Source organism: Pagrus major, chromosome 2, assembly GCF_040436345.1.
Source record: "Pagrus major chromosome 2, Pma_NU_1.0".
Classification (NCBI taxonomy): Eukaryota; Metazoa; Chordata; class Actinopteri; order Spariformes; family Sparidae; genus Pagrus; species Pagrus major.
In genome coordinates, this window is record NC_133216.1 from 22,815,558 (window position 1) to 22,841,535 (window position 25,978).

The 25,978-nt window shown below is 41.8% G+C and overlaps 1 protein-coding gene across 3 annotated transcripts; it reads right to left on the reverse strand.

Moving 5' to 3' along the window:
* Window positions 1-9,428: 9,428 nt before the first annotated feature.
* Window positions 9,429-24,858, reverse strand: igsf5b (immunoglobulin superfamily, member 5b). 3 transcript variants are annotated; one of them, XM_073481160.1, is made up of 10 exons: window positions 24,763-24,857; window positions 23,092-23,187; window positions 21,299-21,613; window positions 17,375-17,502; window positions 15,830-15,995; window positions 15,114-15,245; window positions 11,995-12,019; window positions 11,195-11,283; window positions 10,791-10,855; window positions 9,429-9,935 (listed from the first exon to the last, which is right to left on the reverse strand). In XM_073481160.1, exons 2-10 carry the CDS (start codon window positions 23,138-23,140, stop codon window positions 9,825-9,827), a joined length of 1,080 nt encoding a protein of 359 aa, XP_073337261.1. In that variant the 5' UTR covers window positions 23,141-23,187; window positions 24,763-24,857; the 3' UTR covers window positions 9,429-9,824. The 3 variants fall into 3 exon arrangements, with proteins under 3 accessions (XP_073337261.1, XP_073337268.1, XP_073337278.1); XM_073481167.1 differs by lacking the exon at window positions 15,114-15,245 and having other exon boundaries at window positions 24,763-24,858; XM_073481177.1 differs by lacking the exon at window positions 10,791-10,855 and having other exon boundaries at window positions 9,860-9,935.
* Between the last annotated feature and the right edge of the window lie 1,120 nt (window positions 24,859-25,978).

Below are 25,978 nucleotides of genomic sequence, written 5' to 3' on the forward strand. Positions count from 1 at the left end.
TGGTTAGAGTTTGGAAAACATCGTGGCTTGGCTTAAAATACTTGTTTCTATCACTTCGATCAGGAATGCATCCGGAAATGTGCACAGGTCTTCTAAAAAATCCCCGCTTTTGACGCCACATGAAGGGCTGGAAATATCCCCAAGTCTCCATTTTTTGCAAGAAAAATGTCTAGAAATGTCCCCAGGTGTCTCTACAAATATGCACTGGTGTAGTGGCAGATTCAGGATGTTTGGGGCACTTTCATGGCATTTTTTTGGACATGGGGGCACCAGGGGGGCGGTCAACCCTCCTGAGTCCACCTGTGCACTGGTATGACTCGAACTGCGGTCTTCTGTTTGCTAGCTTTGTTGGCTTGTAATAACGCCACCACTGTCCCTTCCACCTCCCGATCCGCCAGCTAATAAACATATAATGTGAAAGTGACATGCCACTTTGGCTACAAATGTCAACCTTGGACGTATCTGTGGTCTGCAGAAACGTTAACATCATATCCTGGTGACTGGACTGGCCACTCAACACACACACAGCACATCTTGCAAGGTGCTAAATCATTACTGTCAGTACTGAAACCTGTCCAGTTGTGCATCTGTTTCCCCATGTCACTGATCAGTGACATCACATCATGTTCCCCTCCATGGCCTTTTTGCAGGGAAAAAAACTGCTTTTACTTCCTGTTAGTGTAAAAGACATCATTGATTTGTTTCCCTCTACTATTTCCAGTTGTAAGGCAGATGAGGTGTGGGCGGCTTTCATCCCTAAGCCTGAGGTGAATTCTCTCTGAAGGAGCAGTAAAACACCCTTCATCTCCCCCACCACCCTCCCAAAGATGCCGGCAGATGATCGAAACTACCTTTAACATAAAGATGAAACAAAATTTGGATGTCAGAAAGTCATGTTGGATATCTTGATACAAGAGGGAAGATGTATCTGAGGGCCCTTTGGAAGAACTTCTTTAAATATTCAAGAAGCTGTTCAATTTAAGGCAACTTGCTCCGAGGTGTGTTACAGGCAAGGGCAACACACAGTAACCAAAAATGACCCTAAGCTTCAAATGTTAGTGTTGAGAATATTGCTTTAGTTGTAGGGGAGAACTGGTATTAAAGTAACATGGCTTATAAAAAGAGAATGTATGTAAGCTATCAGGAAATGAAATGTGTTATTTTAACAATATTATAATGTTACATTTCCTAACAGTCTTTTTTTAACAGTTATACTGTTCATTGTTTGATACAATTGAAAAGTGAAATTGAAAATGAAATAATTATATTTTTTATTAAGATAAGGGAAATAATATGTTTTCAATTACATATGAACATGAACATAGTCAGACATTTCTAATAAAAATGAGAATAATATAAACAATTTAAGTTTATACTGATGTGTCACTTTCATCCAGACTGACGGGGTCGAAAGTAACAATGTGCACCATCCGTTCAAGATCAAATTATACTGAAATCATTTCTCATTGGTAGAAAATAGTACCTGCTATTGATAAAGCGCACACTTAATTAAATAAGAAAATGAATTTCTGTCTGTTATCTTTTAAAATGATTTATCCGAAAAGTGTTACTTTCACCTAAGTTCTGCCTTGTGTTGAGTCAGTTCTGTTTCTGTGGTGGTGTTTTAATCGAAGGTATTGTTGAAGGTACTAATATTTTTTCCACCTCATTTACATTAGATCCGATACAAGACTGCGGCAAATTAGAGCCTAAAAAATGGCCATAGAGTTCAGTCAACACCTCTGTGACACACGGTGTTATAAAACAATAAAGTTTAAGGTAGAATCTATCACAAGAGATTGCATTCCAATGTACAGGGGTTTCTAATTTTCTTGTTTATTTGCACAAGTGCCTGTCCACCACTACTTCAGTTTAGTTTTAGTGCACAAGTCAGCTGATTGTAGCAGGGATGCCCAGTGCGTGGCACAGAAGAACAAGCCCTTGTGTTTCTGTGGGAATTGCTTCAGCCGGCGACTGCACAGGTTGTCAGATTGAGCAACGAGTCAGTCCTGCATTTTACGAGAAGTGCTTTCTACCGCGAGAGAGTTGGCACGTAAGTCTTTTTGGGTGCCCATTCAATGACAGCTGGGTATCATTTATAAGGACAGCACTATCAGGGGATGTGGTCTGCAGAAGCGCTGACGTGCTGAACTGCTACCCCCTCACTGCCAATGTCGTTGCCACCTGAGCCCGGCCGTGACAGATGGGCAGGTCAGGACACATGAAAAAAAGAAAGGCCAAAGGAGTTTGCACAGAGTTTTAGCAATCCCTGTACCTTTAGGAGACACTTGAGGACTTTGCATCCATTAGGGCTTAATCAGGACTGGTGTCAGTTCACCTTCAGAGGAGTGCAAAAAGAGGGCAAAAACAAATGAATAATAATTATTTAGCAACAGTCAACACTTTAGTTATTTCCCTAAATCAGAACACAAGGTATATTCAACTGTCGGTTCCTGTCGCAACAATACTTAGAGATAAGCCAACTGTTACTGGTGCAGTCGACTTAACCAAGGTTTCAAATGACTGCAAACAAACCTTTAAAAATGGATGACCATTTGAACACAGCTTCTCCTTAACTGTTGTAAGTAGCCAAAGTAAAAGTGCTTTAATGAAATAGAAAATAACAGATTTGACTACAAATCATGGCAGTCAGCAATAGGTCACAGCAGGTCTCAGTTTTTATTTTATAATTTACAGGAACAATATCTGAAGGAAAACATTTTCATATAGTGACATTCACCAGCAGAGTCAGTAAATCCTATTGGCAGATACCAAAGTCTGCTGAAGCTGTGAAACCGCCTGACTGGGTAAATTATGTAATAAAACAACAAACGGGACTTAGAGACATAGTGCAGTGACCAGCAACAGCATCTTTTTTGTTTTTCTCTCTCATGTGTGAAGAAAGCAAGACTCCGCCAATAACTCCTGCCTTATGGCGGCTGGTCTGCAAGTGGTTTCACATTTTAATAAACATGCAGTACCTAAAAGTTTAGTTGAGACCTAGCTTTTTAAATTCAAGCCACTTCCAAACATTTTAGGCGAACATGGTAACACTTCATCAGAACAGTGTTGCAGCATTCTCCTAAGCAACTGAGGTAGTTATTTAGGAGAATGCTGCAATGCAATGGGGTGAGTAGTTAGTAGTAGTTATTATTATCCTTTAATAAAAAATACTTTTTTTTCTCTTCGTAGCCATCTGTGGTGTTCAAGTGGGCCAATAAATAAAAAAAGAATCCCATTTCATGTCTACTAATAGACACAAAGTTGGATAATGTTATGTGACTCAGATTGTAAATCCAAAATAATCTAATATGAAGGTGTCAAACCAACATTTTGTAAAATAAGCATTATTTCATCCCACAAAGGAACAGACAGAGGATATGGCATTCTATTGAATCTCAACCAGATAACAGAAGCACAAGAGTTTTCTGGTAATTACATAAGACTGAATGAGATCTGACATAACACAGTGAGTCACACTATCTGAGCTGAGGTAGAGGGACTGGATGGGACTGGAAATACCTCTGAGGCAGAGGAAATGCTCTGCTCAGTGACCACTGCTGACACCCGCTGCACTGCCCACCAAGGCCAGTTAACCAGCCACAGGGACTCTACACACCAAACAAGTAACTCTACTATAATCTATTTTCCCCTCTTTTAAATACTGACCACCAAAAAGCTCTTAGCTCTGCACTGTGGTAATTAGCGTGTGAAATCACTTGCTGAGTTGCATTAAACAGCTGATAAAAAGCACCCTATGCTAACAAGGTCGTGTCAAGGATTTTAGCTCCAATTGCGGGTAATGGCCCTTGACACATAATACAGTGGCACAGAGTTACTTTTGAAGGCCTTTAATTTAATAGGAGCCCCGTGCCACGATGCTCTTGAAAGCATTAGCTTTCATTAGTGAGAGGACGTGCTAAGTTATTCATCAGTGGTGCTCCACCAGTGCTGGCCCTCGAGAGCCAAAACAAACATACGAACCACTTCATTTGCCCTGACCAGCGCCAAGAGGGCCAATTTAATCCAAGTCAATCAACGCGGTGGCATCCTGAAGCAGCGGTGCTTTTATGTGTCTGTTGTGCTTGAGTACACATTTAGAAAGCTGATGGTGAAGTTAGGATTCATGTGCCATTATCATATTCATGTTGGACGAGGAACAGCAGCGTCCCCGTGTATTCAAAAGTCAATGATAAGAGATGATTGCATCGCCACTCTAGCATTAGCTCTCTTGAGGTGAGGAGACTCAATCTATAAACCAGCAAAGTAGGCCATGTTTGTCATTTTGTCATGCAATTGATTAAAAGAGTCTGTTATTCTATGTTTTTTTTTATTGTCAACAAATCTCTTGAAAAGAAAAACCAACAACAAATTGATTCTACTGGCAAGTGTTGTCTGTCTCTGGGCCATACAGCTCACCTGGGAGCCACACACAGCCAGCTCATGTTTTATTTGCTCTGGCAGATGTGCCTGGCCTCCATTTTTTCCCCCTCCATCCTGGTTTGTGACGAGCCAATCACAACCATTTATCTAATATGGGACAAGTTACATACATTCACTATATATATAGACAGAGATGACATTCTGAATTCTGAATGAAAATGAACTGAGATGTTCCAGACTGACTGCACATTGGTCTGGTGACGCCAGGCTAGACCTCCATTTTTGTCCAAAAACAAGTAAAAACACATCAGTGAACCACACTGTTGTACTGAGTGACATGTTTCTTCATTACAGTGAACATGGGGTTGGTGTCTTACTTTCAGTTGTTGCACTCATACACCGTCCTGCTGCTGTAAATATTCACTGGAGCACCAAATGTGTGTCAATCAGCAGCTGAGAATAGCCACAAACAAATGCACTGTTCAATCCTGTTTGAGTAACCTCTGCAGAACTGAAGTACCCAGCTGTTATAGGAAATTAAACCTTTTTTACAAATGAAACTACACATTTGTGAGCTGCTTTTAAATACTGTAGTTACATCTTCAATATGAGCCAATGTGCTCATAGCTCATCAGCAAGAGACAAGGTAAGAAAACATATAGAGATGGAGAAACAGTGTCGGTTTTGGTCTTTTCACAGCATTTGTTGACAATAATGTTTTCAAATTCCTCAACAAATCATAAAACACAAAGAGGAGGCCATGCCTCTCTAGTTCTAAGATATTTGTAGATGTGTGGTTTTAATCTCCTTGCTCCGTTCAGCATCTTCTCATCCTACGGCAGTTCTCTGTATGGACCGCTAATGGACCCTGACGAACAGGAAGTGGAAAGCAGAATATAACAAGCCACTGGAGATATCATGCTGCACTCCAGAGAGCCATTAGCCAAAGTTTCCATTTATTTATCCATACAACAAAAAAAGAGTGCGGTGGCTTCTTGCTAATTGCCAACAGAAAACTGTTGAGGTAGCTGGGGAGCTGCACCCTGGCAGCAGGCTCTTCTCTCGTTGTCCCTGACGGTCGCGTTCCACTCGGTAATTTTCTGTGATGCATGCAGGGAGGAAGAAGATACCTGCTGTACTGACAGGTGGTCCCTTGCAGACTGAAGAAGTTTGCGCGTTGACGCAAGAGTCTGGGAGCCCGAGTTGCACCGGAGACTGAGCATGTGCAGTGTAACTGTAGTGTCACGCGATGACGTGAGGAGGAGATCAGCTTGTGACAGACAGGAGGGGCAGAGCTGAGTGACAGGGACTCCAGAGGACGGCTACAGTTATGAAGGGTGAAAGTGAGGGACCTTGTTACGGCCTCATTGTTGGAAAGGCAGACACCGCTGGCTCTCTGAGCTTTAGATGCCTCCAAACGATATGAGCCCACCATTTTGTGGAGCGTAACTGACACCCATGGAGCACCCTAAGTAAGCCCCAGGGAAGGGTAAGGTTAAGCTGGAAAACAAAACACTAAAGCAGGTCATGTAATAGGCCTCTCATTTTGCGCCTGTCTTTGTCAGGCCCACTGGAGGAAACCTAATTTATTTAATAGCCTGCCGCTTCAATGCCAGGCATTCGTTGCGAGAAAACAGAAGGCGGCGACGACGAAAGCGTAGCGGGAGGGAGAGAGAGGACAAACACTTTCCTCACATTCACTGGCGAGATGTGATTTCCAAAGTGAAGATCTGTGTCAGCCATCTGGTGAGAGAGAATAGCAGCAAACTGTGTCAGCATGCTATTTTCAATAATGCAAGCATGCATGCTGTCACTACTTCATTGACAATTCAAGGGGAGATTTCTGTGAAATGTCAACAATTTGCATATATTCTATATGTCTTTTTTCAGTTCCTATTAATCTATTTTTCCTGTCTTTGTCTCTGTCTGAAAATGCTGGAACGCCTAAACAGAACTGCCGCCAGCACAGTGTCAGAAGAAAACAGAGCTTCACATTTGAAGGGCGGTGTGGTAAGTATTCAGTGTTAAATCCCTGTGAACAGTGGCACCAGTGTGGAGGTTTGTGGGATACAAAAGTGTCTTTTTGCACATCATGTTTCAGCGTCATTCAACTCTTTCTCTAGAATAAATGTTGGCAAACCGCTGGAATCTCGAAACTTTACATTTTTTGTTGTTGCTTATGGTCTGGTTAGGTTTAGGCACAAAAACACTTAGTTAACATTGGGAAAAGATCACGTCTGGGGCTTAACATACACGGTTTCCTGTTTATTATTATTATTTCCTGTTTTATTTTGTAGTTATATCCTCTTGTGTCTTGTTGTCACTTTCTACTTCCTGTTCACCTGTGTTCCCAGTGTTCTGTTCCCCCCCGCCGTGTTCCTGTGCTCCTCCCCAGCCTGATTCACCCCACACCTGTCTCACATTAGCTTCATCATCACTGCCCTGTTCCCGGTGTCTCTCCACCTGCACCTCATCCCCTCGTTAGTTTAGTTTGTATTTAAGCCTGTGCTGTTCCCTCTCTCTTCGTTGGTTCATCTGTTCCCGTCCTTGTGTCAGTCTTGTTGTCATCCTGTATTCGTCCACATGTCATTTTGTTTTTGTATTTCTCTTTGGAGTTTTTTACTTCCCTTAGACTTTCCATTGCCTGCCTTTCTATTGTTTGGACTTTGTATTTCGTATTTTCTAACTGTGGATTACAGCTTACTTCATTAAAGCTCGCTTTTTGTTGTCTCGACCTGCCGCTCTGTTTTTACCTCGTCATTTTACAAACTGTGACAAATCTATTATCAGCTTTCAGGGAACAGCCACATGACATTTTCTCAAGAGCAGTTCCCTCAGGAACAGTCACCCATTTCCAGCTTCTCTCATCGACTCCAATTCAAAGAGCTGCAAACACTGGCTGGTGTTACTGTGGCATGCTAGGAATTGCTAGCTAGCGTAAAGAGTTACCTTTAATTCAATGCAGTGAAAATGAAGACCACTGATGATTATAAATGTGTTTATTGGAACAAGTAAAGAAATGTCTAACATGTCCTTTGCTTGAACTTCCTACTCTATTGGTGGGGACATATATTTTTTCCAGAAAGGGGGGATTGTGCCTCCCCTGGGATTTACGCCTGTGCCTGACCACCCTGTTAAGAAGGGTTAAAAAAAATATCTCTGCTGCACTTGATTCTTTATTACATGAAAATATACAACCTCACAACTGAGTCCAGTGCAAATGACTGCATTTGTTTTCAGTAGCGTTTGCATATGCAGAGATTTAGACTTTATGGGCTCTGAGTCGTATTCAGCTAATCAAGGTCGCCAGCATAGATAAATCAAATCTGAAGCTAAAAGCTTCGATGAGAATGTGCATCAGCCTTCAGTGAATTGAAAGAGTTGTTTCCCATTCAACAAAACACGAGCTGCCGATTGCAGGCTTTCCCATTTCTTTCAAGGCCTATTCAGCTGAGAGGGGGCTGACAGATGATGCCGTAAACACTAAAACAGCCACAGCACCATCCAGGAAAAGACTGTTTCCTCATTGGTACAGATTTTAAGTTAGAAACTGTGACAAACAATGATAATGAAAATTATCATTCACATTCACTTAAAATGGTTTCTAGAATGTAAAAGAAATAATGCATGGGTATGAGAGGAAAACTGAGTAGTATGTTTAATTCCTGAGAGGTTTTGACATTTTTTTCCAACACACCAGCAATAGGCATGTCATATGTTAAATGCATGCCAACTCCCTTAATAACAGCAGTGCTGGTGAAACCGTAGAGTGTCTGGAGGATTCATATACCTCCATCTCCACCACTCTGCTCCCCTCCACACTTTACTGTTATAAAATGCAAATGTTATGTCACCCACTTCAGGCGGAGATAAATCTGTTATTCCGTGCATTACTGCAGAGAGCCTCACCACCACATCGTTCTCATTGAAGCACCAGTCACATCGTGTTAATTTACACTCCAGCCTCCGCCACTGAAACTATACTTTATAACCATTTCCTTTCCATGACTGGGAAACTAATTGAGTTTGAGACACGTCTACATATAAAATAGAAAATGAGGCATTTAATGGATCATGGCTTCCCTGAAAACAGGATTAGTCCTACATGATGGAAAAGGCTACCCTGGGTTGGCACTGTAGCCGTGTTGTCCTGTATGATGATGTGTTGTTGGAGGAAAAACTCTTTTTTGGATCAAGTAATGATGGTTTTCTTTCAGTTCAGGTCTGTAAGGGTCTCTGGGAAGACAGTACAGCTCCAGGTAACAGGAAAAATCATTGAGCATCATCTATTCACCACACAAGTTGTCGGAAAAAAGTGATAAAACTGATAAGCTCACCAGGTGATTATTGAGAAGACGAGCCAAGAGTGAAGTCGATAACCAGAGGGTTAAACCAGCTAACAGCTGGCACACTTTCTAAATAATGCATAAAAAGATCATGCTGGTTTACGACAACTTGGATATGCAATTATAACATTAAATTCATCAAGTTAATTGCTGAAATCTGAGAACATGACGTCTCTGAAAAGGAGTCTGATGGGGCAAGGAACACGTGTGCACAGGCGATCATTCGGGTTTTGGATGAAATCCAATGTTAAACTTATTTGGAAGAGAAAACCATGCCAAACTTTAAAATTATCCAAACTGTCAGCTGTCAACATGAGCCACAGTTTCCAGACCATCTTCCTGGTTCAACTTTGACCCACTCTGCTCACCTCCTGGAAATTTACAGCCATATTGGGTGCACTTTAATTTTAAGTGGTTTAGATCATCTGCTGGCTTGTTTGCAACTTGTCTGATTGTCATGACGGCCCATCTGGCCTATTATTGATCTCGCTGCAATCAAAGACCTCAACAATTAACTTAGCAGGTTAACGTGTTCATATATCCTAACCAATGACATGGAGCTAAAGCTGCAAAAACAAGCCAAGTAGTAAAAGCATGGAATTTTTGCTCATATGACAGTATACTATACCGTAGGCTATATGCCATTTTGGTCTATATTACTATGGCCTGCACAACCAGTTTCAAAATAAGCCAAGAACATACGAAGGAACAGTTTAATTTATTGAAAATGACAATCTGTTTCATGATAAAAAATAAAAAAGACAGTTGACATATTTAAGGATACATTAAATGTTAATGGTAAAGGTATCAATATTTTTCAAAATAATTGTGCTGTACACATTGAGCTCAAGATCACAAAGCATTAGCTTCAAGCTTTACAAAAATGTGAGACATCATACAACGAAACAGTGGTGAGTGGTCCACCTGTAAATACTCTAAGGGACAGTAGTGTACACCATTAACATGCTCTATCAAAACACTATTGAAAATTAAAAAACAAAATCGTTATCAAAAAAACAGCTGACATATTTTAAGGATGCATTAAATCTAAAGATGTAATGTAATAGTAAACCAATAATATCATAATAAACATATTCAAACTGTGGTGATCCTCCTGACATTCTGGGAGCTTTCCTCTGATAGAGACGCCTGGGTTTGGCTCTCACTGGGCAGAGACCAGCTGCTGGAGGACACGACGTCAGGGACCTGGGGCACACCATCACATTAAGATTTTAGTGACACTACAGCACTGTAGATTGACAACAATCACAAGAAAAGGCTACACACAGATTCCTGTCCTGAAAGCTTTCCTGGAAACAACATCTCCAGTGTACACGCAGACATTTTTGTGGACGAGTGGGAGATGCAACTATTGCCTTAAAAGCCTCAAAGTGACTGTCCTCCACCTTCAGTACCTCCAGATAAAGTAATCCTGTTACCAAACTCAAAGCACGTCAAGTCAGAGCAGCTCCACATCAGACGTAATTGGGAAAAGAGGCTACAAAAACCAGTTCAGAAGAGTGTATCCATTATCAGACACCAGGATATTACACAAGAGATCGATACAGTGTGTTATCCAGAATCAATACAACAATCAATTAGTCAATTACAGGCCAGGACGGGAAACCCCCCTGAGGTACAATTACCTTGTCGACATTGACAGGCTGGGATCATGTCAGGACAATGACAATATTCTTCTTAATTTGTGTCACATGATACACCCCAGTGATGAAGACGGAGACACTTAGCAGTGCTCTGTGAGCGAACCACAGTGCTGATGGCAGTTTGTGGAATCGTGACCAATATGACCAAAGAGGATGTTATTCCACGTCCATGCTATCTGCTGTAATGGACGTGTCTGACATCAAGCTGTCTGATGGGAGGCCAGCGGAGGTGCAACAGCTACGCAGTGCCTTTCTCATCAACATGGGAGGAGGTGGCTGAAGCTCCAGCTACACAATGAATGGCTGATTTATTCAGCTCCAATTGATCGCTCTCTCTCTGTCTCTCTCTCTCTCTCTCTGTCTCCCGCCTTCCCACCTTCTATTTTCTCTATCTTACCTTGGTAAAGGTGGCAAAGTCCATTTTGCGACCAGTTTCTATGAATAGCTCATTGTAAACTGCATCTGTAGGGTGAAAAAGAGTTTTAGCCTGATCCAACCTCGCAGCCCCTCTGACCAGCTACAGCCAACTCTGGACATGAAGCAGACCTCAGATAAGTAGCAGTGGCTCAGAAACTTGGAAATGAAAACGTAATTATAACGGTGGTCATTTAGTGTTATGAGTTTTTATAATCTGACTCACGGCTGCAGTCAATAGAACAGTTTAAACTTGCCGTTTGTCAGATTTAACTGAAAAATGTAGCCTCAAATTTTATATTGTAAATAGTGTTATAGCATTGAAACAGTTATACAGTAGTTTAGAAGTTAACAACTATCAAGGTGAACTACATGTAAGTCTCTCACCTGTTGGGCCATCACTAGAGTATCCTGGGTTGAACTGCCCCCCTATCGCCTCAGCAACCGAGCCTCCCCCGCTCCCTGATTGGCTGAACCTGCAAATGCCCAAATGGACGGTCCAATGGAAAAGATAACCTTTAGCTGAGATACGGCAGAGCCACTTTGTCAGAGGCTACGCTGTTGTGCACAGACAATTTTCTTTTCGCACAAAGCTGCAGTAAATCAGGGTGCCTCTGCATTGTTTTTATCATAAACTGCTTTGACAGATAAAAAATGAACATCATCATCATTTTTCACCGCATTTTATTAGACCCAACCAAAGTGCTCAACTCCCACTTCAATGTGCTCAATGGAAAAGCTGTAAAACGTATTTCAGCTGCATGGAAAATGCTGACAAATATAAGGCGTAATATATCTGCTTCTTAAATGAGCTAACCACAATTTGAATCTTCATTAAGTTGTTACAAAATGAAATGACTATTTAATGCATGTAATTTCAAATTCATGTCTTCAATTTTCTCTTATAATGAGGAACAATAAAAGCCCATTCGTTCTCAGAATGAAGTTGTATGTATTAACCGAGATTCGTGCTGAGTCTTTACATCAGCTTATGTAAAGTATAAACGGAGCTCGGTGCAGCCAGGACTGTACGTCTCTGCTTCTTTCACAGATTAGTTGCTGCTACTTTCGCCCCACAGCTGAACTTGTGTTTGTTATTTTAAAAAGGTAGGAAAATCCAAGGTTTTCATTGTTTAAAAATAGCCTCATAAAGCAAAGTGTCCAGAAAAAGAGCTCTTAAATCTTACCATATTGCCTCCTGTGGGCCCGATTCTGAAAGGTAAAAAAAAAAACGAGGCATTAAGTTTACAGAACTATTATGAGCTATCAGCCGGTAACTTTATTATTCTCACTGCATTGACCACAGAACCAATGTGCACGCTCGCTGCATCTACAGCAATATGAAAGCTGTAAATGTCCCGCCGTTTATTGGTTTTGGGGACTGCACTAATATCATAGCCTGCAGTCAGTTTGCAATTCAACATTGAAAGCCGGAGCTGAGTGTTAATGAGTTTTGTAACACGGCTTCATGGTTTGTCTTTGCCAAAGGTCCTCCTGGCCACGGCGAAAAAACACAACAATATAACAATGGTGCAGATGGCGCTTGCCTCAGGAGAGATATAAACTGTTCCTTTTACAGGGAGAGAAATTGCCTTTGTCATTATATTTTAAATCCCCGCTGTCATGCCGGCCAAAGTCTTTGAGGGTGACAATATTGGATCACTTTCTTTTTTTCCCCCAATAATTACAAAGCATACATTACTCCCCATTGAGGTGGATTACTCAAAGAAGAGCTTAGTGACTTGGAGGCATGCCACAGCCTCTAACATGTGAAACATCCTCATGAAGTTAATTCAACGTGCACAGGGATGTTACGTTAGAGGCGTAAGACTGGAGCAAGGACAATGGCGAGGAGGTATCAGACATTTCAGGTACAGAATCAGCTGCCGGAGGAGAAAGGTCACACCTGCTTTATGATAATCCCTCAGCTCTAAAGCATCTCCCCGTGATTTGCAATGGTCCAGAATCAGTCACAGGGATTAGACTGACTTCTAAATGTGTGACTCAGGGCTACTTTTTGTTATCGCACACAAACAGGCCTCCGCCGCCTCCTTGTGCTATAAAACAACAGTCCCCCCTCGGAGATGGCACTCCAGAAACATCTTTGCAACATCCCTTGTTCCTGGCCAGACGTTCTACAGCATCACACCACTGTACTTCCTCGACTTGCCACGGTAATGACCTCTCTGTTTGGAGAGGTAGTGCAGCCACATCACAGATATTCAGAGTCGGGTTAGGAGCTCTGAATGAATTGCAGTATAACTGTCTCACTGTGTGGTGGTTTCAAACCTTTATTAATGTAGAATTTCCTGAGCCAGGCAAGTTGGTACGACCTTAGTCGCCTTCAGGCTTAAAAAAATTCAACATGCCTCTCTTATAGGTGCAATGTGTAAGATGTAACTGCAAAGTGCTGCTCACTATACTCTTTGTTGTAGCTATCTTTGCCTGTTGCTAGCTGCCCTTAGCTAATTAGCTCAGTTAGCCGCAAAACAGGAAATAATCGTGTTTCCCAAAATGTGGAACTGTTCCTTTGAATCTACAGAGTAAGCTGTGTGCAGACGCTTAATGTGACACTGTGTTACAGGGGGGTATGTTCAGTCACACATACTGACTCATCTGGCAGGAATCAGGTATGAGTCAGGGTCTCATGTTCCCCAAGGTGCAATTTCTGTCAGTGTATCAAAAGCTGTAATCCTTTTCGCAAACAGGTTGATAGCCTGTCCAAGGTCGCCACATTCCCACCATTGTCAACTCATCTGCACATCTCAATGGCCTTTATCAGACTCGCCCACTGGTGCTACTGACAGGGTTTAGATATAAACCCAGGACCAGGAAATGATCGCTTTATTTATCCAAGGGAGACTCACTATAATTGGCTATAATTGGCTAGCACCTTTGTTAAATCACATCTGCCAGTGATGGGAAGACCAGCAGTCGTATTATAGTGGAATTACTTTTACTCGGCTGGTATCTGAGAGAAGACATCACAGGAAAGCACCATAGCACAAAGTTCAAACTTGATGATTTTAACGACAAACAAATAATAGAAATTACAAAAAACAAAGTGAACATATAAAGATGCATTATGGTTCTGTTCTTCATTAACTTATCGTTCACTGTGAATAGCTCCATAAATGTCAGGAAACACTAACAGCATTGCACTGAGTCATGGATGTGATTACCTCAGTAAAAATTGAACTGTGTTGAAGTTAAATTACAGTCCATACTGAAGTCACATTTAGTCATCCCTTTTTAATGTCAGAGTGATTTTTTTGATAGCAGAGCTGGCAGGCTGAGCCCCAGCAGGGGAGCTATAAGCTGTGGGCAGACAGTGATTTGTTAGCACTTTCGCTTATATTAAGGGTCAAGATGTGCTTGAACTCATAGAGAAGGGGGAGACACAGTGTGATTTAACTATAGGGGGTAACAGTGCACATTTCAGATTGTCTCTCCTTAAAACATTCATAATGTTGCCTTCAGTTGATCATAAAGTGACAGAAATAGTCGTGTGGAGACTGAAAAAAAAAGATCAAACCTTGGCATACTTTCACACCTCCGCACAGCTGACCAAATCAGCATGACGTGGGGGTAAATGTTTAATTTTTTGGTCACGGATGGACACAGACCCCCCTAATCCAACATTTGAAATTAAGCGATTTGATTGGCTGCATTCAAACAAATTCATCTGCGTAGACAAATAACCAATGGCATTCTGAATGAAAACACAGGAGGTGCAGTTATGAATCAAAAAATATAAAAAGTAAATGAATTTAGTCAAAGACGGGCACAGGACAGATTAGTACGCTGTAGCAGAAAAAATCATGTTACTTAATTTCAGTTGGTGTTAAAACCTAGTGAATAAAGTTACTCTCATTGCAGGGACAGAAGGTGTCTTCACACATTCACAGTATTTAACTGGTGAAATGTCTGGCTTGAGGGCTCCTCTGCAGTAGTTGTTAAGGGTGAGGATTAATAGTCATGTCTCCCTCCTGTTCGAATTGTCCCAGTTGTTCTGTTGTTTAAACCTCCAACCCTGCAGTCATACACACATACCTCTCTAACCTTTGTGCTGCTGCTGTTTCCTAAGAAGAAACGCTTTCTGCTGACAACTAATGTTCCGCCTTTGTCAGAAAAAATATTACGTGCCCTTGGTGAAGGCCGGCCTGGGGCAGCGCCAAGTCACAGCATGTAACCGCCCATCTTCTTCATTATACTTTAATCACACTTTCTGTACTGGAGAGGTGTAGGGGGGGAGGTGACAGGGTTTTTTCACCTGGAGCAATTTAAGTAAGAGAAAAGTGCCTACTTGCTTGTCGTCTTTGTCTGTAGCAGAGGACAGTGCCGATGCAGAGCAGGAGGAGCAGCAAAAGAGCAGCGAGGGAGGCAGTTACAGCCAGCGGGACTGTGCAGTCATCTCCATCCTGCACCACCTCTGCAACTGAGAAGAGAAGGTCACATTAGTGTTTTAGTAAAAAGAATTGCTGAAGCAGTGTTGTTACTTTGCAATTCAATTACAGATTTGCAGACAGGGTGTAAAGAAAGCCATGTTTAATTTCCTGTTTAAATTTGAAGTGGCTGGCACGAGGGTGTCTGCTGAGGGATGCTGCTCTGAGTGGATTTCAAGAAAATGTTACAACTACAAATGGAACATTACGGAGATAATAACAGAGCAGTATTTGTATTCTGAAGCTGTGGGCCTTAGAGAGGTTTGCAACCTCAGCTCTACTTCAGCGGCTGTGATGCAAACTCATGCAGCGTTGATCCGGCAGCTCCTTTCTCTCCTCTTCAGTAATAATGCTCAGTGATGATTCACAGGCTTCCCAAAAGAGAACGGACAGAAAAAGTGGAAAGACGAGAATGAAACACACAGAGAGAGACAGATTAAAAAAAAGAGCGCGACACACAGAAATGTAGCGACAGAGAAGTAAAGTAGGACAGAGCAAATAGAGGATTAACAGAAAGCTCTCTCTCTGTGCATTTGTGTTGCATGTGTTATTTAATGTAGCGGCTGTGTTCTCTCACCCACTGTCAGACGGACGCTGCTCTTCAGTGGTGTGGTGAGGGCAGACACAGAGGCCAGACAATCCACATGAGAGCTCTTTGCTGCCGTTACACTGTGGTAGCTGGTCACAGTGAAGAGGCCTTTACCTGACTCTTCACTACTGATGTTGTATTCACCCTGGCTCACCTCCGCGCCAATCCCCAGAGAGAGAGAGAGAGAGAATTAGTATTTTGTTATATTCTGCTTACTAATTGGGGTGTTCATGATGTCCCATGATGGGATTTTGCTGAGGTTCTCTGTAAATACTCAAAACAGAACTGTATTTAAAGGCACAGCTGACCCAAAAACAAAAGTTAAACTCATTTTTCTTTGTGTGATGATCTCTGGGATTTGTATTTACAACAGTAGTGTTGCACTCAGAAACTATGGGGGGCGCCAAATCACACAAAATGCCAATTTCTACATCATGTGTATGTTTCATATCTATCATAACAAAATTTCTACAATAATTGTCCCAACCCGTACATGAGCTGATTTTCATGTCAAAAGGAAAAGGAGATGGTGGCGGTGTAACAGCTAGGCGAGATGTCTGCCAAGCCAGAGAGCGCTGTTCGAGAGGCATTTCAACATTCGTAAGCATGACACCAGTGGATATTTTTAAGGAGACTTCAGGACTAATCCAGCTTGGGTTGTGGCGATAGAACCACGTAAGCCAAAACAAGCCAACATTCCTCAGCCTAAACAGGTGGTTTTTGTGCCTGAACCTAACCAGAGCATAAGTACAGCATTGTCACAAAATAAAACTGAAAGTTGCAACATATCTTTGGTTTGCCAACATTTTTTTGGCGATTGTGTTGCAATAGCGCTTGGTTTATGGTACGTAGCACCAGACAATTATACTTGTAAAATCGACTTTGTTTCGACCCTCTGCACATAGAAAGTGGGGCTCTGTCTTCTTGAAACTGGGAACAAAAGGCCTGGAGCAGGATGAACTGTTGTTAGGTCTTGACATCACTCACAGTTCATCAAATCAACTTCTCTTCTCATCACCATGACAAATGGTCAGTTCCCTAAAGGGTCTTGAGGAGTCTTAAGGGCCCCTTCCCTGCAACTGAAAGCCTGAAATGAATAATTCACTTGCATTTGCGCCTTTTCTGGCTCTGCACAGGCACAATATTAGAGCCTGTACTGTTTTTGCAAGGGGTAGATAAAATGTTCACCACGAGGTCTGTACATTTTTTCTTTTTAAGTATTTTTTGGCCTTTTATGGCTTTATTGATAGGACAGCTCAGAGATGACAGACTCTTTCAGCAGCAAAGTGTTGTTATCCTATAATCCAAATCCACTTGAGTGCTTTGTCCTTCATTAGGGTCAGAGCTGATACACAGGTAATAATAAAAACTGTTTGGCCAGCCACCTCATATGCTTTACAGCGAAAAGAAAAAGTAAAAAACAGTCTTGAGGTTGATGAGTGTTTGCTGATAAAAAAAAATGCTTTGCGAAGCTCTAAAAAAAATAACACTTTTTAATATAAAAATAGTAGTAACAAGGATGTGTGTACTTACCAGTTTGTCATCCACTTTCCATTGCAAACTGGGCTCAGGGTACCATCCTGCTGCCTGGCATTCAAACACGGCCGACTGCCCCTTCAAAACCAGCTCGTTGTCCCCAAACACTTTAACGCTGCCCTTTTCTGCAATCATAAGAAAGTCATTTTTTGTTATTTATGTGTCTTTATTTACTTCTGCATTATTCTGTACATTCATGAGGGTGCATAAGTTTATAAGTACCGAAAAACCTGGGCAGGAATCGATGAATTTCATCAACAGTCTCCTTTGAAATTCATGTAGTTGCATGCCCAAAGACGAGCATCACTTACAAAAGATGGATTTCATTCGTCCCGGGTGATTGATCGCGTGTCTCAAAGTCTCAATTGCCTGACGAACGCTTCTCCTCTTTTCCCCTTCATCTCCTTCCCTGCCAGCCAAATAAGCCACTTAAGGCCCAGAGAGATACAGTATCTCATATGTGAAGTCTATTGTCTGGCAGAATGAAAGGCGGTGGATGCAACCCACAATTGCTATAGACAGAAAGATAATTACAGAAGCTCGGGTGCTTTGTCTAAACGAATGACATGTCTGTGTTGATTTAGGTTCAAATCCTCAGATGTTTTGTGTGCATTATTGGCTGTCCCTTTCCTCCGAGGGCTTTTATCTGATGCCTGATTCGGTGTCATAAGCATCGTACCATCCCATTTTAAAAGCGACCTGTTCTGACAACGGACTCCAGCTGCTTTTTGAAAGAGTCTCAGCACCAGCGAATAAAGGTTGGCGAGGAACCGGCAGCCTCATTTGTACTGACTGATGAGGGGCTCTGGGCGATCACGGCTGATTGATACATCTGAACAGAGAAAGGAACGACATCAGCACTCCGACCCAACACTCAAGTCTAAGTGATCCCTGAAATAAGGTTTCAAAAGGTTTGTTAATCACTGTAGGCAAACTCTGAAGACTTCGGGCTGCTGTGTCAGGTCGTGTGAGGCGGGGAGTCCTCAGTCCAACTTTAATTCTGGAGATTTTTCAGCAGGGTTCCTCGGAGGGGAAATTGCTGCTTTGAGGGCAGCGTTTAAAGACTTGTACGTGACTTTGTGCAAGATTGGAGTTACATGGAAGGTATACAACACATGCACTGTATGTGTGGGTGTGAATTCATTCCAACGAGAAGGGCCCTATGCCTCTATAGGCCAATCATCGCATGCATTTTCATTCTTCTCTGAGTTCCTCTGCAGCTCCGGCCTCCACTGCAGATCTTGCTCGAACTCTCCGGCGCATGCAGCCATATTGATTTGCTCTAGGTTCGTGCGGCCGTGCTGCATTTGTGTGCGAGTGAGAACGAGAAATGAGCAGAGAGGCAGCAGCGAATGCAAGCAGCAGGAGTGTTTGCTCATGTTTACATCATCTTCATATTGGACAATTAAAGCAGGGAGTGTGGATGATAGCGTACAGAGTCAAGCAGCGCTCTGTAGATTTGTGGCCCCATTCCAACAGTATATTTGGAGCTGCAGTACACAAATCACAGGCAGAGTTGCTGACTGTTAACGGGGCGTGCCAGCATGCACAATTAATTCAAAGGCTGTGTCAGGCCATAGTGATCCTCTGCATCGAGACCGGAGGGCCTGATTCACCATACACTACTGTTAATGGCTGCATATGTCAGTGGGGATTTGTGGTACTGGCAGCTATGGAGGTTCTCTCCATAATATATTGGAGGCGATGGGTCATTGGTTTTGTTTCCTCTCGCTTTTTTGCAGAGGGGATGTTTCCCCACTGTTTTTTTTTTTTTTTTATTTTTTTTTTTTAGCTGAGCTCTCAGTTCAGTTTGTTGAGACTATAGATGCAAATAAGCTGAGTGATAAGGTCAAGAGAAGCACAGGTTTGAGGCATGCTGGTTCAATGTGAGCACAAACATGTGTCGGTTATTTTGCTCATTTATGGCATTTTTCATCATCAGGGGCCATATAAAAAAATATTGTAGTGCTGGGGTCCATCCTTTCCATCCCCGACTCTCCCAAAAGAGTCACATAACCCTCGCTTCAGCACGAAGGAAAGACTGCACAAGAATTTTCTGACCTTACCTCTAATAATTTATTATCAGAGGGAAGGCCTTATAATTTTTTTACATTCCCTAATTTGTGTAAAAATGTGCATACTTTTCCTTTTTAATTTTAGTACGTACTACAGCTCTCCATCGATGTGATGTGTATTAGAATTTTTTAAGGATGTCTTTGACAACGATTGGCCTGAAAGCACATGAACATAAAAACAACCCTGCTCTGTAAGTGCTCCACTGGCTGATATGTATGTGGATGTATATGATTGGTTGTCTTTTATAAATTTAGTTACTTTTTGATTTATTTATTTTTTTTCATGTTCGTGCCTACCTTATTTAGATGTTGTTTGGAATTTATTTTCATGATGACCCTGATGAAGGCCACAAGTGACATGTGTCAGTCTAATAAGAAAGTTGCTCTACACCACAAGTGTTTTTGGAGCTTTTGATGTTTTGTGAATCACAGAATAAAATGATGGCATTTTATGTTTGCTGCAAACTTTTACATTTCATACAGGTCATATCCACATTTCCACAATACATGTCAAACAAGAGACCCCTGTTGGCGACGGTGTTTCAACATTTGGAAGCTTGAGACCACTGAACATTTTTAACCAGAAGCAGGAAATGTTACAGCCATGTTTGGTGGCAACTGAGCCAGGTAAGCCTAAACATGAAGCTGTTATGTTTGAAGTGGTTTTTGTGCCTAAACCTGACAAGACCATAAGCATTACATTTTCAACATATCCATTGTTTGCAGAAACGTACACTGCCAACATTTATTCTGGCGATTTGTTTGGGATGAACTTTTTCTGGCTTACTAAATAGTATAGTAGAATAGTTTTTGAATTTTGAGTTCACAAACTTGCTTGTTTAAACTGTTTTCTACTTTGGATATGACTATCAGGGAAGTCCCCCTTGTCAAAATGCTGCTTCACGCTGCAGTGCTCTCCAGCGTGAGATAATAACACCATCAAAACTGCTGCGAACTACTGATTCTTATCAAATCTTGTCTCTTAACTATCCCAAATGTGCCGCCCGGTCCTCACATAGCATTGGCAAAAAAATATACAGTGAATGAGGAGAGGAAAGGAGATTGGCTGTAAATCTGCTCTGCTTTGCTGCCTGGTCTGACTGGCGTGGAGTCCAGCACCTTCCAGCTGGTATTTATATCTGAGGGCCAATCAATTCCTATCCCCGACCACCACCCGCACTGTCATCAACAATGTCACAGAGACCATCAAACATGCCTGGGCAACTCTACTCCTCCACACAGTCCCAGATGATTTCCCACCCGTGATATACACCCCGATTGATCACTCAGGCGCCGGTAGACAGGACACTGAAAACTTTCATTCTTCTTTAAAACATTTTAAAAAAGGCACTTAATTAGGATGAGCACCTTGAATGCTGGCACACAAAGCTAAGTTTTTTGCCTCTGACTCTTTGATTATTTTTTTTTGCGAGCAGACACGGCAGTGTGTGGGTGGGCAGAATGAAAGCAGCCACACAACTTTTGCTTAGTCCTTTCAATTACCTCTCTTTTACCGATGCTTTTTGCCTCGTCAAGGTTAAATTCAGTGTGTTTCTGCACTCTCTCACACTGCAATCGTTGCAATTGAGGCTTGCCATCTGCTTGGTTTCCTTTGCTGTTTTGTACGTGTATGTGTGTGTGAGAGTGTGTGTGCGCGCAGACTCTTGTTTGCAAGAAAATGAGTATCCCTGAGAGGAGCTGGCTACACAAAAAGCCTTTGAAATTCTCTGCAGCAGAAATAAACAGTTCCTTTCTGCCACAATGTTCAAGGTAACACACATGCACAAAGTAGCTCCTCTGAGTCTCTCTCACACACAAACATACAGTTACATATGAACATACAGACCTTGTACAGACAGGCTCGCTGTTCTCCTATCAATGTCCTGGAGGTCACAGGTCACTTGTCCCTGGTTGTCCCTTTGAGTGTTTTTCAGGCTGAACACCCAGTCTCCCGGTGAGTCAGGGCTTTTCTCAGCAGACACATCAGGGTTGGCAAAAGGCAGGACACCAGTCTCGTTGGAGATGGTGAGAACCGGTATTTGGTTCAGCTGCCATATCATAACGGCCCACTGGATGTTGGAGGTGCTGCAGGTGAACTGGGCCTCTTCTCCTCGCAGGACGGTTAGCTCTTCAGGTGACAGCTTCATCTCAGCTCCAACTTCTAAAAGTCCAAAAAGAGACAGACATAAAACACATAAAACAAGTCCTTTGATCTTGAACTGGGAAGTGTGCCTATTCGCTTTCTTGTTGAAAAGATGCCAATCTCATGTCTGGCTATGGAGCCAGCAGCCAGTTAGCTTAGTACCTCTCAAGCTCACTCATTATATATCGTTTGTTTAATCCATACAAAATCTAGTTTCAACTCTAAATCCAGATTTGGTTTTTGGGTTATGTGCTGGACTATTTCTTAGCTGGGTGCAGTGGCTTCCTGTTGCCAAGCAACCAGCGGAGAGTCTGTATTTTCTTAAAAAGTAGAACTATTCCTCTAACAACACCTTATAATACCAATAATATTACAATATGCACAATTTCACTATTGACTTCATCAGAAAAATCCCTCTAGTTGTCTAAGTCAGGGACGCCCCCAGTAGTTTTTCATAAGGGGGGCCAGAGGGGCCATTCAAGATGTGGAGAGAGTGAGTAAGAGATGGAAAGAAAGAAAGATTTGAAGTCAGCCTTAGAGGGATAAAGAGACAAAGAAAGAGAATGACAACAACAACTCCCCAAATCTGTTTCTTACTGTGGCTGTCCAGATGGAGATGGTGATTTGGCTGGGTGCATGAATGAGGCCAAATAGGATTTAGGGAAGAACTACTGACAGAAAAACTAGACTGTAAATTAATCCGTAGCTGTCAGCAAAGGACCGCAGCATCATTCTGCAGGGTAAACATTAAACAGTAACCTGCAGAATTTGATAAAGCTACGAGGATTACATGAGGACTCAAATAGAAGAACAGACACTGTGAGGAAACGTTCATAAGCTCCTGTGCTCTAACTGGGCCTATTCTACAGTTACTCCATAACATCACACACACTGAGGCACATCACTGCACACGTCCTCAGTCAAATTCCAGCGTATCTTTGTGGCTCTCTATCGCTGACAAATGAAGGAGAAAAGGAATTAATATTAATGACAAACCGTGAAAAATGAAATAACAGGTTTACACCACAGTACTCAGGGTGATGGATAACTTGTTTGTGGGGAGCTAACTGCGTTACCATCTACAGCCAGCATGAGGAATCATAAATTATGCATCCGTTGAGGAAATTGGGTCTGAGTAATATCTAGGCCAGCCTATACAGCTATTTCTTTTCATTGCAATCACAGAATGGCAGGCTAATGAGCATAATTTGTGCGTGCACCTATTGGGACCATGATCCAGTGACTCTGAAGTCCCCTGACCACTGGCTACATCTTACTGTTAACTAGATAGGCAGCCATTTTGAAGGAAATTAATTATAAAGTGCAGATAGATCATTAGGGCCTCTAATTAGGTTGTCTGTGAAGTTTAATCTGAAGGGTGCCGCTATTAAGCACACAGCGGCATTGGATGTGGCCGTTAATACCAGCACATTACCGGGCTCTGTGACACATCTCCAATCAAACAAGCTGCTGTTTGTTTTGAGCCGAGCTCTCACCTTGAATCATGCATGACAGTAGGAGCACTAACAGAGGAAAGATGTCCATGTTTGGTCAGTCAGTCCAGTCAATCCATTATTTAATTCTGAATGGACCTGAAACAAAAAGAATTGATGTTGGTCTGTCCACCACAGTGTAAACTGAAATATCTTAACAACTACAGGATGGAGTGACATGAAAAAGCATATCACATATCCATGATGCCCACAGTATGAATGCTACTAACTGTGGAAAGTCCCTGACTTTATGCACTTTGGTGATCTTAAAGGGATAGTTCAGGTCTTTTGATGTGAGGTTGTATGAGATACTTATCCTCAGTAAGTGTATTGTGCGTAGGAAAACAGATGTTGTACAGTTGAGGGAATGTGTAGTGCCAAAGGAAAAGGCTCTTTAACGGCAACGTAAAGCACCAAAAATGTTCTAAACATAGGGTACAATTAAACGGATATATATATATTTTTAGGTGTGACTTATTTCAGGTGGCTACATTACGTCTTGCTGCTGGTTGGGTTTACAGCAGTATGATGCTCTGTTTCCTGCCGGTGCTACTCACTGCTTCTCCACACAGGGGGAGAGCTGACAGTCATGCAGGTAACACACTGAATACTAAAGACCTCACACAACCCCACATCAAAAGACCCGAGGGAATCACTTTAACTTCATCTCCAGGTCAAAAATGCAATTTGTCCATTACTTTGGTTCACAAAATACCTTCAAAACCAATGAATTAAACTATAATTAAACTTGTGGTTTCACTACGTTTTGCAGTAGCTTGCCGGTAGTTCAACTACATTTATTTATACATATTGATTCCTATCACACGTGCATTGTCAGTTCAACTTTTCTTTTAACAATGTAGTTAAAACTTCACTTTGTAAGTTGCTTTAGTTAAACAAAATTCGCCCTCAGGTAACTTTGCTGTAAATCAACTTCCTTCAATGTAAAGTAATTTGTATGCTTTCAAAGTAGCTTCCCCAACACTGCTAACATGCTGAAGTTAACATTCAGCTTTAAACACAGCAATGTCAGTTTCACAGAGCTACTAGCATGGTTGCAAAAATAACATGTAATAATTTCCTGCATCTTGTATAAAAGCCAACAGGACCTTTTTTTCCAAAGGAAAAGAAAAACCGGTCATTAAAGCTAGTGAAATGAATTCTTATTTTGTCAATTCTGAGCTGAATCAATATTGTGCACTCAAAGCATTTTTACACAATGTTAAACTCAGGACTTACTGACAATTAAATGAAAGCAATAATGCAATAAAGTCTAACCGACCTGTAGAGACAGAGCGAGTTACAGTAAATGTAACAAATCTTGAATAAATGTTTGCATGATCACCTGTTTCCTTCTTGTTTCTATGACCGCTGATGGGACTGTAAAATACCTCCATGAAAGGAACTCTTGGATCATTTTACCACAGATTGTATTTTAGTCAAAGTGCAACAGTGTCGGTTTAATTTAATCCAGGTGAACGTGTGATAAGAGATACAGTTTCCCAGCATAATCACTGAGATCTTGTGTATAAGTACTCTAACTCGCAGTGCAGCACCTGTCTCTCCACTATTCCTTTCACACACTGCTGAGCGCAGCATCTCCTGATTAAATAAAGTCCAAGTTTAGTGAACAATAAAAAACAAAAATTCTGTAACATTGTTCATCTGACTCACCTCGGTCCGTTGTCTCTGTGGATCAGCGGCAAGTGGTCAAACACACACACACACACACACACACACACACACACACACACACACACAGTGGAGTCATGTCAACGATACTGCTTCCTTCTCATGCTTGGTGCTCAGCCATATCACCCAAAACTGTCCCGTTAAATATTACCAAACTCAGTGGGAACTTTGCCCCGTGCTGCACACACATGTAAATATACAGAGTGACTCAGACTGCAAACAATACCCCTTGTGGTGCCCCAGCTCCCAGGGGCCTTACAGGAAGACCTCCGCCCTCTTCAAATGAATGGATTTGGACACACAGGTGATGTATCTGTATGATAAGCATGGCAGATGTACAGTATGATGTATGGCAGAGGGATGACATGCTTTGATATTTTTAGCCATGCCCGCAGTGTCTGTCCTTTGGTCCCACTTTGATTCAGACTGAAAAATCTCCACAACTTTATGATGGATCGTCATAAGATTTACACATTCAAGTTCCCCAGAGGATGAATCCCACTGCCTGCAACACCAACATGGCATTTGACATTATTGGCTTTTAGTGAAGTCTGGCACGGACCATCATGGTTCCACGACAATCTATTTCTGTGACTTTGGTGATCCCCTGACTTTTTCGCTCTTGTGTCTCCATGAGGTTGACATTTGTAGTTTTAATGAAATGTCACCACAACTATAGATTACCATTAAATTGTTGCCTAAGAAATGAATTGTGATACTTGATATCTTGAGTTTTTATCCTGCGCCAACACAGGTTTCCCGCTGGTACTTGAAATCCTTAAAAGTTTGTAAATTTGAGGGAAAAACACTAGCTTAAATAAACAAACAAAAAAGATACAAATAGACATAGGTCATTGAAAGTGCTTGAACATTGAAAGTGTGTCTCACTGTAACACAGCAGCACAGCTGTTCACACATTCAACTCATTCAATTTTTCATTGTTGTCTATGAGCCTCTGTAAAGCCTGCTTGTTCTCGTTATACTATAAAAATTCTCAATGCTATGTAATTAACCTTAATCTGTCTATGCCATGTTGGGTCCTTAAATTTGAGGGAATCAGACCTGGAAAGTCCTTATAAAGTCCTTGAATTTGATGTTTAAGAAGGTGTAAGAGCCCTGCATCACCAGGTCAAAACTTCCTTGTATGCTCCTTTGGAAAATAACCAACTTACTGCAATAATGACATCAGCCCTCTAAA

Bases quoted from the DNA above. Each gene is read 5' to 3' on its own strand.
- igsf5b (XM_073481160.1), bottom strand. From the start codon at position 23,140: ATGGACATCTTTCCTCTGTTAGTGCTCCTACTGTCATGCATGATTCAA. The intron at 17,503-21,298 runs GTCTGTATGTTC...TTATGATTGCAG, and splicing joins AGCGAGCCTGTCTGTACAAG to AAAAGGGCAGCGTTAAAGTG. The intron at 11,284-11,994 runs GTAAGATTTAAG...GGGCATTTGCAG, and splicing joins GGCCCACAGGAGGCAATATG to GTTCAGCCAATCAGGGAGCG.